Here is a 14,814-nt window from a genome sequence, read left to right as displayed (position 1 = left end):
ACGTACTACAAATTCAAAGATATTGTCATTATTTTTCATCTAAAATGCTCACACATTTTATATAAAATAAAACTAAAAAATAAAAATAAATGTGCTATGCGTAGAAATAGAGACAAAAGAAGAAATTATATAGTTAAAAAAATATTCCATAAAAATAGGAATGCGTTTTCTTTTATCAATTTCATTGTCAATTATTCATTCTTATATTTAAAAAAAATAGGACTGGCAGATAAAATTAGTGCAATGTCCATGGATCAAACAAATATGATTATAACAAGCACAATCAATAACAAGTACAATTATTTGTGGCGAACAAAACTATAATAATTTACTAAAGATCAATAATTTAGATCAATAAATTTTCCCATCTTTCTTTTCACTTCCATAATACCCCTCTAGATCTATAATAATCTACTAAAGTTCAATAATTTAGATCCCTAAATTTTCCCTTCTTTGTATTTACTTCTATAATACCGTTAAATTATTTAAAAATAAGTTATTTTTCTTCCACTTCTTCTCAAGGCAGCCATTACACGCTTCACCTCCAACTTCAGCCAAGAATTGGAGTAGTAATCTGTTGCAAGTGTTATAAAAATTATTAAATGCAATAATAAAGGCCAGAAAATCATGTTGACTGAAGCTTGCTAGATGCTTTAAGAAAGTTGTAAGTTGGTAAAACAAAATTCATATCAGAATCAAAAGTTACACTTAGATTGGTGAGCTCTGTAACACTTACATAGGTAAACGTTGAAGAGAACTGAATAACACTTCCTAACAACGCTAAAATCCATTGACAAACCAAGATTCGAATCGATAGAACTGGCAACTACCTCTATCTAAACACCGATGTTAGTTCATGAGTAGAGAAGGTCTATAGATGGCGTGGCGCTGGGCGATCTCAATGCGCTCTCGAGGGTCGTTCATGGTTTCATCTCGCAAGGCTTGAAGAATCCCCTCGCATGCCAGCTCCCTACCAACACACAAACAATCAGATTACATTGCTAGATGATGAGCTACTTGCAAGATTCAACGGACTTTGTCCCTACCTCACTATCAGTATTTTGTACAGTTTCTGCAAGATTGGACAGAGTTCCACTGGTGCAATGTGCGTCTTTTCACTAGGGTGCATAATATTTAAACGAGACTGACTCAGCAGCTCGTAGAAAGCTTTTACGGCTGAAACCCCCTGCAAACCATCACCAAACTCATTGGAAAGCGGAAACAAATGGCTGCCACATCTTGTATGGCAACGAAAAGGGAAATAGAAATAAATCACATGATAGTGCTAGTAACTCTAACAAGACCGGGAATTCAAGTTGCAAGAGCCAGTCCAACATTGTATTTGGTGACCATATGCATACATGGTTCTGTGGAAAACTATTAGCAAAAATGCCCCCGTTTCCCTAGGTTTAGTCATGTCATAAGAGTGAACCAATGTATTACTATGTAGTATTGCAGAGAGACTCTCCAAGGCTATGGAGATCGTGGAGTATAAAGAATTAGATTTGTTCTGCAATCAAATAATCGAACATCTCGAGTATAATCACAGATGGTCATGAGGAGATATCAGCATCACTAGTTAGGAAGCTTATAATGTGTACCTGAATCATTCCCTTGCCTTTTATACTGTCTCCCATTTCAAGGTTTATTTCACCTTTAGCCAACTTCTGACCATACCATGCATTACGACCCTTCAACAACGTTACATAAGTATCAGCCAATAGAGGACCTGCAAGCCTCTCAGGTTCCTCTGCCAAAAGATGGGTGATAAAGATCATCTCTGATGTGCAGTGAGCAAAATACACAGACTTGCTTGTTGCACTCTCGTTAGTTAGGGCTGCAACCATCCCTGTCAATTTTCCAAATAATACCTATAAATCGTTGGTCATGAAAAGATCTAGAATTGAAAGAACAAAAACATAGAATACCAGAACACCATTCAATTTTGAATATACAGGTAAAATATGACAGCACAACTCGGCACAAGTACTAATATTACTAGATCCCGAATGAGACCAAAAAACTAGAAGCTCATATCATGAAATTCTTCTGCATGTTGTGCAATTAACATCATCAAAGAATCATTCAGATAGTGTCATCTACTGATGAAACAAAGAAGTGGTATTCTAAGATGAACGGAGAGCAAGTTTATTAAATTCAACAGTCTTAATTATAGGGAATTTGAAGCACAGTTTTAATTCGTCCGCTCCATTTTATTTTTAAAAACTGAAAAAGGAAACTTACCCGCGCCAATTGCATATACGTTTTTCAAACCCCCCATAACTTCATGAGTAACAAGGTCACCGTTATCCCAAACAATGAAATGCGGCTGTCTAAGAAACTTCGCCAGTGGTTTTCTCCATTTTTCAGCTCCACATATCCGAGCATTAGCATATTCTTTGTTGTAGATCTCCGATGCAATATTAGGTCCTCCAAGATATAGAATATTTTCCATAGGAATCCCAGCTGAAAATACAGATGCACACATGAGAAAGAGGGAAAATACACTTAATGCAAAATGAATATATAAACCCAATGCAAGACATGTAGGAACGAATGTTTATCGCTTACCAAAATACTAACACAAATAAATCATCAACAGGCAGCATACATAATAGTTTCAACAATCTGCTCACAACCATTTCTTTCTTTGCTTTATTAAATTTCTCAACTGAAAAATTAGAGTGCAGCACTCAGGCTTACATTCCTATGAAACAAGCACGGATCAATTACAGAGCACATAATCTGTAATGCATAAAATCAGCAATATAAACGAGTAAAATCACCAAGCATTAGTTTTCTAATTCACCACTGGCTATAAACCCTTCCCACTATCGAACACAGACAAATCCATTCATGTATAAATCTAGCACACTAGTATTATTATAGCAAACAGTTCAAAAAAGTGAATCATATCAACATGGAATCATATCTCACAAACTTAACACAACTACATAATCATCATATACAACATCAATGAATCGAGGAAGCAATCTTACTAGCTCGATTAATCATCTGAGTCGGAGTAACAATCCTAGGTTCTGGCTCCAACTCCGCCTCAATACCCTTCGCCAAAGAGATGATAACCGGCACACTAATCCGTTCCTTCCAATACCTACTAATCTCTTCAAACACCTCCCTCGTCTCAGTCGATGGCAATCCGTTGATAACGACATCAGCATCCCACACAGCCTCCTGCAAGTTAGTCACAACCTTCATAGGGCAAAGCGGGGTGTCAATCATATTCAAGCAAAACCCGTCTTTCAAAATCTCATCCGCATACAGAATCCGATCACCCAGCCTCCCCTCCACGTACTTCAAATACGCGCATCGCCTGAGCAGCCTCCGCAGCACCTCCTCCCTAGAATTGATCACCTCGAACAGATGTTCCGCCGTGGCTCGATCAACCGACCTCCCTGCCCTCCTCCATATCCTAATCTGCACCTTATCGCGGAAACCCCCATACGCGTCTTGCAGCATTGCAGCAAACACACTCCCCCACGCCCCCGCCCCAACCCCCACAATCCTCAACGGATCGCCGTCGGATTTCCCAAACAAACGACGGATTTCATCAATCTTCTCCTCTGACACACCATTTGCCACATTAATTGCCCCATTCGTTAAACCATTACCACCATCACTAAGCCCCTCAGCAGCTCCCACCATTTTCTACTCAATCACTTTACAACTTCAACTACTACTGCTACAATCCAATCAAAATACTGAATTAAACAATATCAAGCGCCAATTATTCAACTAAAATTGAATTTAAACACTCAAATAAGAAGGGCACGCGGTTTTAATTTTGAATGTGGGGTTTTACACCTAGAGGCGATGACTAGCGCCAATCAGGTGAATTCGGCACCGCATTGACATGAAGAAACCGACTGGCGCCTACAAAAATTTAGAAGTAAACGGAGTAATGGATTTCTTTCTCACGTCGGTTGGAGATCATGGCACTGTCGCAAAGTAACAGCATTTATTGAAATTATCGAAAAGTTGGGACTTGGGTAAATCCGTCAATTGAAAAGGAAAACTTTGGCGAACTAACTCCACCTAGAAAAGAGTGGGCTTAAACAAGAAAATGGGGAAACAATCTGCGTTGTCTTTTGCTGACAGTGTTGAAATTAAGGCGGTGGTTTGCCTTTTTTTCTTTTGCTTGCAGTGTTAGAAATTGCCCACATTTCTTGATGAGAAAATTGAATGTAAAAGTTTGCGTGTGTTTAATTCACTAGCTAATAAGCATACTAAAATGACATTATGATATGGTATATTTAACTGAAAGATAAATAAAAATAGATTAACATCCAAACTAATTACATGTGACATTCACTCTTTTGGTAAAATGCGAAAATATGGTACTCCCTCCATCTAATAGAAATAGATTATTTGGGATTGATACGAATTTTAATGTTTAATTCATAAAGTAAGATAGAAGGAGAAAAAATAGTTGAAATTATATAGTTGATGGTGGGTCAATAAATGATAAACTAAAAGAGAAGGAGAAAAAAATTATTATAAATAGACATAGACTATTTCTATAGGATGAACGAAAAAAAATATGACATATCTCTATGGGACGGAGGGAGTAACATTTTTTTACTTTATATCCATAATACTTACTACGTCCTATTTTAAGTGTACATTTTTTTAGATGTTCCACTCTAAAAATCACATTTTTAAAATAGAAACATCATTTTCTCTATTTTATATTCTATTCACTTATCTCTTAAAAAAACTACATAAAATCTCATTCCGAATAATAAATAGTTCACTTATAGTGGGATGTATATGCATCCATATATTACCTCCGTCCTTCAAAAATAATATTTTTTAAACGGCACGAGTTTTAATTTAATGAACAATTGATAAAGTAAGAGAAACGAAAAGAAAAATGAGTAAAATAAGAGAGAAAAAATGAAAAAGTAATGGAAATAATGTAGATGGATTGTAGGGTTCATGTCTAAAAATGGAAAGATTTATATAAAAATGGAAAGATTTATAAAAAATTAATTTTAAAAAACGACCTAAAATAAAAATAGTTTTTATTTTTTAAAGGACAAGGTAGTACATTTTTGTGTATATCCCTGTTAGTTCAATTGCCTCTGAGGTTAATTTTCTTACAATATTAATCATGATGTAAAATATTTTTGCCCATATGGAGTATAAAATATACTAGTAAGCTTAGTTTTCATTTTTTGCCACATAAATAAATGAGTTTGAGAGGAGCATGTGATGCCGTTGCAGTTGCAGTTGCGGAGGAGGAAGACGAAGATGCAGATAAGGATGCGAACATAAAAGGGAAGGGAATTATGGTGAACAAGTAAAACAATTACTTGCTTCTCTTACTTGGACAGTTTGTGACTCTTTATCCGAAAATATTCTTTGTCTATGAATGAAATATATGTTCCACCAAAGACTTCTTCCTATTTGGAAAACCAAGAATCTTAAAACTAGACGATTGGTTCCTGAAATTAAAACAGAAGAGATCATACATAAACATAAACGATCTCCTCCTCCTCCTACATATAATCTTCAAATTCGAGTTCTCAAGGTTGAGTGAAGTAGGAAAAGTTGAAAGCCTAGAGATCAGATGGTGAAAGAACTGTGTTGAACTGACTCTGACATTGAGAACCTCCTACCCAATGAGATCCTTCCATATTTTCATTTTAGACTCTATTTTGTTTGATATTTTTAAATTCATGCTTGACTGCCTCTTTTCTGTGAATTCTCAGACTACCTAGTTACTATTTGAATGTCTATCCTTTTTCCAGATGAATTGAGGACACAGATTTTGTACATGTTTGGATTAATTTATTTCTGCTATGCTTGGTGCAGCCTTCAAGTGGAAGAATCCTCGTTGCTTAGGGCTATAGCCTATTGGTATGTGTGATTTTATGTTTCTATAAATTGACAACAAAAGAATATGGTGCAGGTCATATAACTACTACTTTCCTTTTGTTGCAAATTCTTCAAACTTGTTTGCGTTCTGATTGGTGACTACATCGTCAACACTCGATGATGAATAAAGTTCTCATCTTCTGCTTATGGCAAAAGCTACGTTATTGGCTTCGCAATCCGGGACGATGCAAGAGAGCCGTTGATTATAGTGCCAAGTATATTCAAGTGTGGCAATGATAAAAAGAAGAGAGCATTAAAATTTGTATGGTTTGGAGAGTTTCTTGACTTTGTGTTTGGTTCCCACTTGACCAACAATTTGTTACTACTTCTACTATGTTGTAGTGTCAGCACAAAAGCAAAAAGGAGAGATGCTTCTCAACAGGAAGACTAGATTCCTACCATCATAGGTAGAATTAGGTTGTCATTTTACTTTCAGGCATCATTCAAAGAGTAAAGCATATGCAGATTCTCAATCCTTATGTATATATGGTAATATTCTTAGCTTCAATTTCTGTATATTTCTTGCTACTTTTAGTTGGTTACAGCTTGGAATATTGCACTGCAATCCCATCCACTCCTTGTGTATAGTGTTAATAGCTTGTGACTTCCAATTTGGAAGAAAATAAAAATCTGTCACTGCTGTTATAACGACAACACCACCCAATCTGTAAAGGGCTGTGTTACAAAATTTGCAGATTTCTGAATATAGTTATATGAATTATCAATCTTTGTTTTACTACTAGTAAAAAGTTAAAACCAACACCTTGGAAAAGAATCAATTAAGAATTATATGTACTAGCTAGTATAATTAATATTCTCACTTAAATAGTGAATTTATTAAAATTAAATTTTCTTCATAAATTCATGATCCGGCTGATGCACAGTAACAGGAAAAAAAGTACTAATATTGAATTGATGTTTTAATTAATTAGGCCGAATCATTTATTCAATCAAGTTGAGAATTTACAGATTATAGTATTCGATTTATTTGAGCAATTGAGCCTAAGAAAATTATGTGAATGTGCATTTTATATTCAACTATATATATCATTCACTTAAAACAAACTATTTAATTTATTCTCAAAATATAGTACTATACATACATAAAAAAAACATATACCCTACTATGGATTCATTCACCCTTAAAAATAGGTTTGAACTGAAAAATTGCAAAATATCATAATTATAAAATCTAATTGAATTAGGCTACTTAGAAATTAAGAAATTGAAACGGTATGAAAAAAATGATTGTAAAAGTAATATACATACCAATTAAATTTGACACATGAAGTGAGATGCCAAAAATCGAATAATAACTCATATGCAAATCATGTGCTACTTTTCTTCGTAAATCGTAGGTTAAGCGTAAATTTAGGAAGTTAAACATACTAATTAGGACTTGAGGGGCACGATTAGCTAGAGTCAAGTTCTGTTCCTCCCAACAAACTGATAATTGTGAATTTAAAATACACAATCAATCATATCATATAACTATTACTACTTATTAATGATCTAACATAAACTATTCAATGAGCACAAGTTGTTGGGCTGCATCCAAATATAATGGAAAGGTTCTAATCAACTATCATATAAAAATAAATTCAGTGAATGCAAAGTATCAGGACAATTGAAGTTGTATACATGCAGTATCTCATCAAAAAAAATAAAAATAAAAATAAAAAATAGCATCATATGTCTTTGAACAAATAGTACTTAATTTAATTTAAGATACTTTTGCACTATTATTCGATATCTTTTCCTTTTAACTTTTTTGCCTTCAGACCTATTTTATCAATCTATTTATCTTTATTATTTCCCGCTCTTCTCTATCTTTTCTGATCCATTTCTTCTGCCACTTTATTTGTTTAATTCCTCTCTTATCTCCATAGTTTCTCTATTTTTAATTTTTCATTTGTTTTACTTATTATTAGTTATGCTTCATAAATAATTAGTAATTTAAAACAATGAACAGAAAACAATAAACAACTGGTTAAAAATTGATTTAAATTTTAAAAATCATATTTCAGTTTAATTAAAAACAATAACATTATAGAACTATCGTTACCAAGTAAAAATGAAATTGTATAATTAAAAAAATGGAAAGATAAATGAAATTGAAAAAACAAGAAGAAAAAAGTCTCTCGAATAAACTTTTAAAAATAGTTACATGATTTTTACGATTTAGAGCCAAAATTAGTGATTAACCGCAAGTTCTCCATTTGAAAAATATTGAGTGAGCCACAAAATCTATGATATGGAGTACTAAGGTTATGGCCTATATCTCTCTCAAGTCTTTAATAGGTGGATTTGTATTAAATTGTTGATAAACTCTGTCGTTTGTGTCGTTCTTATCTTGATTGTAGTTAGTTAATATATATAATTTGTCTCCTAATTGCTAAACTTGTAATCATGTCATAATTGTTTTGTTCGTTGTCAGGTGCAAAGGGCCAAATATATCAATAAATTCCAACATGTCAATCAATATATATGTAAAATATTAGGCATGTGATATGCACCATTATTAGGTACAAGATCACCACATAACTATATTTGGATTTGGGGACACATGCACATACCAATCTCTTAATTAACTGTTTCTTACAGTTTCGTATGCCTAATCGATCACGTAATATATCTCTTTCTGTTTACAGCTAATAATCCATTTTTGTTTATATAATTCTTAAAAATTAGTCAACTTCCATTCATATTAGTTTCGATCTATGATAAAGTGAACCTTATTTTCTATTATCAATCTTTCAAATTTTTCTTTATCTATCTCATACTTTACTAATTTTATATTAATCCAGAACATTTTACTATAATTTCATTTTTCAGTCCCCTAACACGGGTGATATGGGAAATTTGGTCATGTCGCATGCAGTTCTTATGATTTATTCTCTAAGGAAGACTAAATAGCAAAGAAAAGTTGTTCAAATTTGGTGTTATTGAAATTGAAGATGAGTAGTGTACTTTGTGCAAGGAGAATTCATAAACTATTGCACACCTCTTTTTTAGGACGAGATTTCATGATGGTAGATATATATAAGATTGTTTTTTTATTGTTCTCAATAAAACTTTTTTGTGTATTTTTTAAGACTAGAGTGGATAAAATGATATACTCTAAGTGGCGGATTTAGGGGTGGGAGGGGGTGACCGCCCCCTACCTGCGACTAATTTCCACTTATCCGCCCCTTCTGTTTACATCCGCGCGACGTCGCCTCAAAGACAAAAAATATAGCCATGTCCAACCAAAATCAAGCTAGTAATATATATTTTGCTTCCTCTGTTTTCGAATTCTGGATTCGCCATTGAGTGAATATACCAGAAGGTAAGTGAAAGATTAATGTGCCACACCCACACATATACTATATACTACCAACATGTGTTGAATTTGTAATGATACCCGACATGAGATGATAGAAGGATAAAAAGTTTCAATTTATAGGTAAAAATGTGACACCAAGGCATTGGTTTAAGTGGGGATGAAAGCGGTGAAAGGACGTTGTCCTCATAGGTTATGATTTAATCCAAAAACAATATATGTGCCCTACCAACCCATCGATACACATATCTATTTCATAAGAAACTCTACACTAAATATCTAATTAAGTTTGTTACTTAGTGCTACTTTCATTGAATACCCTTAATTCATATAATCCACACACTGATTAATTGCCATCACCAAAGTCCAATCAACCAATCAAATTCATTAAATACAATGGTTGGCTTCCCAGACACAATTTCATTTGCGTAGAAGGTTATGAAAGCATCTATTACATAAATTTACCCCAAAAACAATGGGAAATTGTACTAAGCATGTGGTTAATATATGATTTAGTGGTCAGTATATAATTATATTTATTCATCTTTAGTATTTATATTCACGTACATTAACTTTAGTGATGTGATACTACTTTATCAACATATATATATATATGCAAAATAATATGTGAATAGTACTAAACTACATCATTAAGAATATATTAATGTGACAAGGTTATGGAATTATCAAGGCAAAAGTAGTCACCATACGTGTAAGGGAAAGCAATTAAGTGATCAACTTTAAACTAAAATAATAGGATAATTGTAAAGCAATTTATGACCCTGTGTATATATATGAAGATGGATTTAACCATAATCCATTTCTTTAATGATGGTGGGTTTCCTTCTAGAAAGCAAATGTAATCAAATTAGAGATTTGATTTTGCCCACAGATAAAATACAAATACAAATTATATGGGTAGTGAGTAGCTAGGTTTACTAGTTCATGCATTACATCAAACTAAAGTACACAAAATCTGATGAAACTGAGTGGAAATTTTACAGCAGATAATTGCACTGGCAAAATTAAATATTCTAGGACTGCATAAATGGAATCTTGATTGGGGACATTGATAGGGATCCCTTTGAGGTTACCATGCTTTGTTGTCTTCTATAATCACTTTGCCATTTATTTATTTTTATTTTTATTTTTTTTACATTTGTGGTCCCATTTTATCATTTTGTTTGAAAAATACTAAGTATTATGTAAAGAGATAATCGCTAACTATGTCCTTAATTGAGTTATTAATACACTGACTGTTCCCATAAAGAGACTATAGTAGTAATAGAAAAATAGAAGTACTATGTTTATGTGCAGAATGTTACTAATATAATCCTATTCTTATTTTACCTTTCCACCTGAACTTCCAACTAGAGGACACAAGAAACTCTCACTCCCAACACTACTCCACCCCACAAAAAACAATAACCCAAACAACCCTTTTCAGTTATCAATAATATACATATATAGGCCACTAATAAGTTGTGAAAAAATAAAGTTAAAAAGGTTAACATAAGTGTATAGATAAAAGATTTCATGTTTAGGTGGTATAATATTGAATGTTTGTGTACTCCCAAAGATGGGAGACATACATAGAGCTATGACTGCTGAAAGATTTTGTAAAAGAACAAACTATTTTGCTCACTGCAGATTGATTCCCCCTCTTAATAACATTAACATTGATAGCCATCACTCTGTCTCTCTCCCATCATCTCTCTCTTTCCCTCATGGGAATACTTACTACTAATTCTTCATCTCATCCTATGTGTCTGTGCCTCTATGGCTTTGGGACCATGTTTCTTGCAATTTCAATGGACAGAATAATATCTCTGTTCTCAACTATATTGTATCTACCTCGATAGCCCACAAGGAATAAAATCTCTTTTTTCCACAAGAGCCAGCATGTGTCTTGAATAATTTTGGACATAATTGCTGATTGGTTTATGCAACAGGACCAAACAAACAAAGATGAGATAAATTTCAAGAAAAAGTAAATGATTTTGTGTGTAGGTCGAAAAAGAAGGTCCCAAATCGCAATTAAACTGAGAAACAATATCATTTGACATGAAAATTCACTATGATTTAGCAAAGGCAATACAAAAACGAGTGATGCTAAATGGCCATAATGTGGCCGGCCATAAAGAGTTAATTTAATCCATTTACATGTATAAAAAAATTAGAATTACCGATATAAACTTATATGTGTGTGAATGGACTTGTGAGTTGATACTTATCTTTGAATTCCATTACGTAAAACACATTAATATCACGAATTAGTGTATACGTTGAGCAACAATCAAGAAATGACAGTAGTAATAAGTTGAGCAAAAACTACGAAAGAACAACACTAACATGTTGAGCAACATATAATGAAGATTATATAAAAGTAAAATCAAGTAGTATTAAACCATAAATTTGAAAAAAAATCAATTTTTTTTATTATTTAATTAATTTATGGCTGGCCATAATATGACCGCATAGCATTATTCTACAAAAACATAGTGGGATTACACAGCTTACTGACAGCCTGAAAATGAGTACTCCATATAAATAAACAGGAGATCACATTCTATAAATGGCAAAATCATCCTTAGCATTGGTAAAAAGAAATTATTATGATGCATTCTTGTCCTTGATGGGAAAAGGTCAAAATCTTGCGGCAACTGTGTGAAAAGCAACAAGATCTATCAAAATCTTTTCTTTCTTGTGACTTTCTTTTTCTATTATTTTTTACTTTAAACGCAAGAAGAACTCTCCTAAAAAGGGAAGTCTCTCCAATTCTCAATACTATTAGTAGTATATTTTAATTAAGGGAAAAGAATAATTTTAAATTGTATCCCATCCAAGTATGCAGTCTACATACGGATTCTCATCACTGGTTGACCAAAACTCAACTCTTTAAATCTCCCCCCTCCCTTCTTTCCTCAAACTCCACAAAAACAACAACAAGAACATACTTTTGCCTTAACTTAAGAAAAACAATTTAACATTAGTATAATTTTCCCTTTCCTTGGACTTCTAGAAACATGCTTCTCAAACAACATACTACAACTAATATTCTTTCCACCACAGTTTTGTTGCTATGCTGCTGCATGCCTCTCTCCCTCCCCACCGTCCCAATCCCGGTTCACGGCCGCTTCACCTTCGACGGCAATGAATTCGCTGGCCGCGATTTCGGCAACCAGCTCCATTCCCTCCCCTGGGCCGTCCTCCACCCTAAGAAGGTCTCCGACGTGGCCTCCACCATCAAGCACGTCTGGCATATGGGCCTGGCCTCTGCCATGACTGTCGCCGCCAGGGGCCACGGCCACTCCCTCCTGGGACAGGCGCAGGCGCCCCACGGGATCGTGATCAGCATGGAGTCCCTCCGCGGCGAGATGCAGGTGGTGATCAAGGGGAAGTCCCCCTACGTGGACGCCCCCGCGGGCGAACTCTGGATCAATGTGCTCCACCACTGCCTCATACACGGCCTCGCCCCCAAATCGTGGACCGACTACCTCCATCTCACCGTCGGCGGCACCTTGTCCAATGCCGGGATCAGCGGCCAGGCATTCCGGCACGGCCCTCAAATCAGTAATGTCCACCAACTCGAGGTCATCACAGGTTAGTATTACTATTATTATTCAATACCTCAATCAAAATTATGTCAATAAATCGATCAGTAAATGAATGCAGGGAAAGGGGAAGTGGTGGTTTGCTCCGAAGAGAAGAATGCTGACCTCTTCCACGGAGTTCTTGGCGGGCTCGGCCAATTCGGGATCATAACCAGAGCAAGAATCTCCCTCGAGCCAGCGCCTAAACGCGTCAAATGGATCAGAGTCGTGTACTCGGATTTCGCGACGTTCGCGAGAGACCAGGAGAGGCTCATATATGCAGAGAAAACATTTGACTACATAGAAGGTCTGGTGATAGTGAACCGGACCGGTCTAATCAACAACTGGCGATCATCGTTCGACCCACAGGATCCAGACGAAGCCAACCAGTTTGTATCAGATGGGAGGACTCTCTTCTGCCTTGAGCTCACCATGAACTTCAACCCCGACGAAGAAGCTCATATAGATAAGGTTAGATATCATTCACATTACACTGCACAAACCAAGAAAATTGAGTAAATGTGTGAAATCTTGATTCTGATTTTGTTTTGGTATGCAGGATATAGAGTCGTTATTATCTGAATTAAGCTACATCCCATCAACACTATTTGTCACACAAGTTTCATATGTGGAATTCTTGGACAGGGTCCACGCAGCAGAGCTCAAACTGAGATCAAAAGGGCTATGGGATCTCCCACACCCATGGCTCAATCTCCTCATCCCGCGCAGCAAAATCCACACCTTCGCCGACGGCGTCTTCGGCAACATTCTAACCGACACCAACAGCGGCCCCGTTCTCATCTACCCAGTGAACAAATCAAAGTAAAAATCAACACGCTCTTGTTTTTTTTCGTTCAGGCATTTCGTCGAACATATTGTGATCGCTGCCTTTATTTATCCAGGTGGGACAACAGAACGTCATTTGTGACGCCGGATGAAGACGTGTTCTACCTCGTGGCGTTTCTCCCGCACGCGGCGGAGAGCGAGGGGCTGCAGCAACTGCAGGATCAGAACAGGAGAATCTTGAATTTCTGCGATTCGGCGGAGTTGGGAGTGAAGCAGTATCTGCCTCACTACGAATCGCAGGAGGAATGGAGGGCCCACTTCGGGCCGCGGTGGGAGATCTTTGCGCAGAGGAAATCGGCATATGATCCTCTAGCGATTCTCGCTCCGGGACAGAGAATTTTCCAGAAATCCATATCGATTTTATGACAATGTCTGAAAAGAGAAAAAACGATGATACAAAAAGCTGAATGTGGGATTAAAATATTGTATTTATTTTTAGATATTTAATTATCGCTATTTTTATACCTTCTCAAAACAAAACTAATGTAATTAAACTTTATTTTAATAAAATAAATAATTAATTAATCAAGCTCAATAATAAATAATTATTTCATCGTAAATGTATTGGATTATATTTTGCATGAATTTTTTTAATCAAAGACAATTAGTGTGGGCAAGAGGTTTATGCAGACTCACAACCTGTGACATATTTTTGCATGGTTATGTTTTCGTAATTATTGACACGTTGTACTTATGAAAAGATTATTTGAGAAACATATGAAACTCGTAAGTATTACTTAAATGTTTTTTATAGAAAGATTACAGAAAAATTATAAAGTTTGGCTTTATAGAATATTACAAAAACTAAGCGAATAAATTCAAATTCCATTGAACGCTTACATCATGAAAAACACGTAAAGATAGGCATCAAATATAAAAATAAAAGATTTGAAATCACATAAAATTATACTCTTAAGAAGCAAAATTTTACATATTTATAGTAAGGGGTCAAATTTTTCCAAGAAGCAAAATTACATGAATTGAACTATTGAAGTATAAAATAAATAAATGTAACATAAGTTGGCGCGAGTAAATTCACATATTTTTGCGAGCATTTGCCGAGTAAGTTTGGCTTTATAACTCATAAAATAAAAAAAGTAGTCAATACAATTGGCGGGAAATAAGTCGTGCGAGCATTTACAGAGTGTAGCT

General features: G+C 35.0%; 2 protein-coding genes and 1 long non-coding RNA gene across 6 annotated transcripts; 2 read left to right on the top strand and 1 right to left on the bottom strand.

Annotated features, from left to right (window-relative positions):
* Positions 1–308: 308 nt before the first annotated feature.
* On the bottom strand, positions 309–4,202 carry LOC121807302 (probable glycerol-3-phosphate dehydrogenase [NAD(+)] 1, cytosolic). 2 transcript variants are annotated; one of them, XM_042207518.1, is made up of 6 exons: positions 3,000–4,202; positions 2,245–2,466; positions 1,602–1,849; positions 1,047–1,186; positions 831–970; positions 309–574 (listed from the first exon to the last, which is right to left on the bottom strand). In XM_042207518.1, the coding sequence occupies exons 1-5, from the start codon at positions 3,664–3,666 to the stop codon at positions 850–852; spliced, it is 1,398 nt and encodes a 465-aa protein (XP_042063452.1). In that variant the 5' UTR covers positions 3,667–4,202; the 3' UTR covers positions 309–574; positions 831–849. The 2 variants fall into 2 exon arrangements, with proteins under 2 accessions (XP_042063452.1, XP_042063451.1); XM_042207517.1 differs by lacking the exon at positions 309–574 and having other exon boundaries at positions 670–970.
* A 1,015-nt stretch (positions 4,203–5,217) lies between these two features.
* Positions 5,218–6,453, top strand: LOC121807314. 2 transcript variants are annotated; one of them, XR_006051795.1, is made up of 2 exons: positions 5,218–5,323; positions 5,839–6,453. It is a non-coding gene; the product is annotated as an uncharacterized LOC121807314 (long non-coding RNA). The 2 variants fall into 2 exon arrangements; XR_006051796.1 differs by having other exon boundaries at positions 5,257–5,315.
* A 5,630-nt stretch (positions 6,454–12,083) lies between these two features.
* On the top strand, positions 12,084–14,187 carry LOC121806581 (cytokinin dehydrogenase 9-like). 2 transcript variants are annotated; one of them, XM_042206686.1, is made up of 4 exons: positions 12,090–12,826; positions 12,899–13,287; positions 13,376–13,638; positions 13,719–14,187. In XM_042206686.1, the coding sequence occupies exons 1-4, from the start codon at positions 12,250–12,252 to the stop codon at positions 14,026–14,028; spliced, it is 1,539 nt and encodes a 512-aa protein (XP_042062620.1). In that variant the 5' UTR covers positions 12,090–12,249; the 3' UTR covers positions 14,029–14,187. The 2 variants fall into 2 exon arrangements, with proteins under 2 accessions (XP_042062621.1, XP_042062620.1); XM_042206687.1 differs by having other exon boundaries at positions 12,084–12,826; positions 13,462–14,187.
* Positions 14,188–14,814: the final 627 nt, after the last annotated feature.

The sequence above is a fragment of the Salvia splendens genome, chromosome 6 (genome assembly GCF_004379255.2).
Source record: "Salvia splendens isolate huo1 chromosome 6, SspV2, whole genome shotgun sequence".
Lineage (NCBI taxonomy): Eukaryota > Viridiplantae > Streptophyta > Magnoliopsida > Lamiales > Lamiaceae > Salvia > Salvia splendens.
The sequence above is the reverse complement of the archived record's forward strand: the minus strand, read 5'-3'. Positions and strand labels throughout refer to the sequence as shown.

What these genes read in the sequence shown, in the direction of transcription:
- LOC121807302 (XM_042207518.1), bottom strand. Translation starts at nt 3,666, where the DNA reads ATGGTGGGAGCTGCTGAGGGGCTTAGTGATGGTGGTAATGGTTTAACG. An exon ending in TCAGATGATTAATCGAGCTA is followed by an intron (nt 2,467 to 2,999) that starts GTAAGATTGCTT and finishes CTGTATTTTCAG; the next exon opens with CTGGGATTCCTATGGAAAAT. An exon ending in AAGGCAAGGGAATGATTCAG is followed by an intron (nt 1,187 to 1,601) that starts GTACACATTATA and finishes GATGGTTTGCAG; the next exon opens with GGGGTTTCAGCCGTAAAAGC.
- LOC121806581 (XM_042206686.1), top strand. Translation starts at nt 12,250, where the DNA reads ATGCTTCTCAAACAACATACTACAACTAATATTCTTTCCACCACAGTT. An exon ending in CCAACTCGAGGTCATCACAG is followed by an intron (nt 12,827 to 12,898) that starts GTTAGTATTACT and finishes AAATGAATGCAG; the next exon opens with GGAAAGGGGAAGTGGTGGTT. An exon ending in AAGAAGCTCATATAGATAAG is followed by an intron (nt 13,288 to 13,375) that starts GTTAGATATCAT and finishes TTTGGTATGCAG; the next exon opens with GATATAGAGTCGTTATTATC.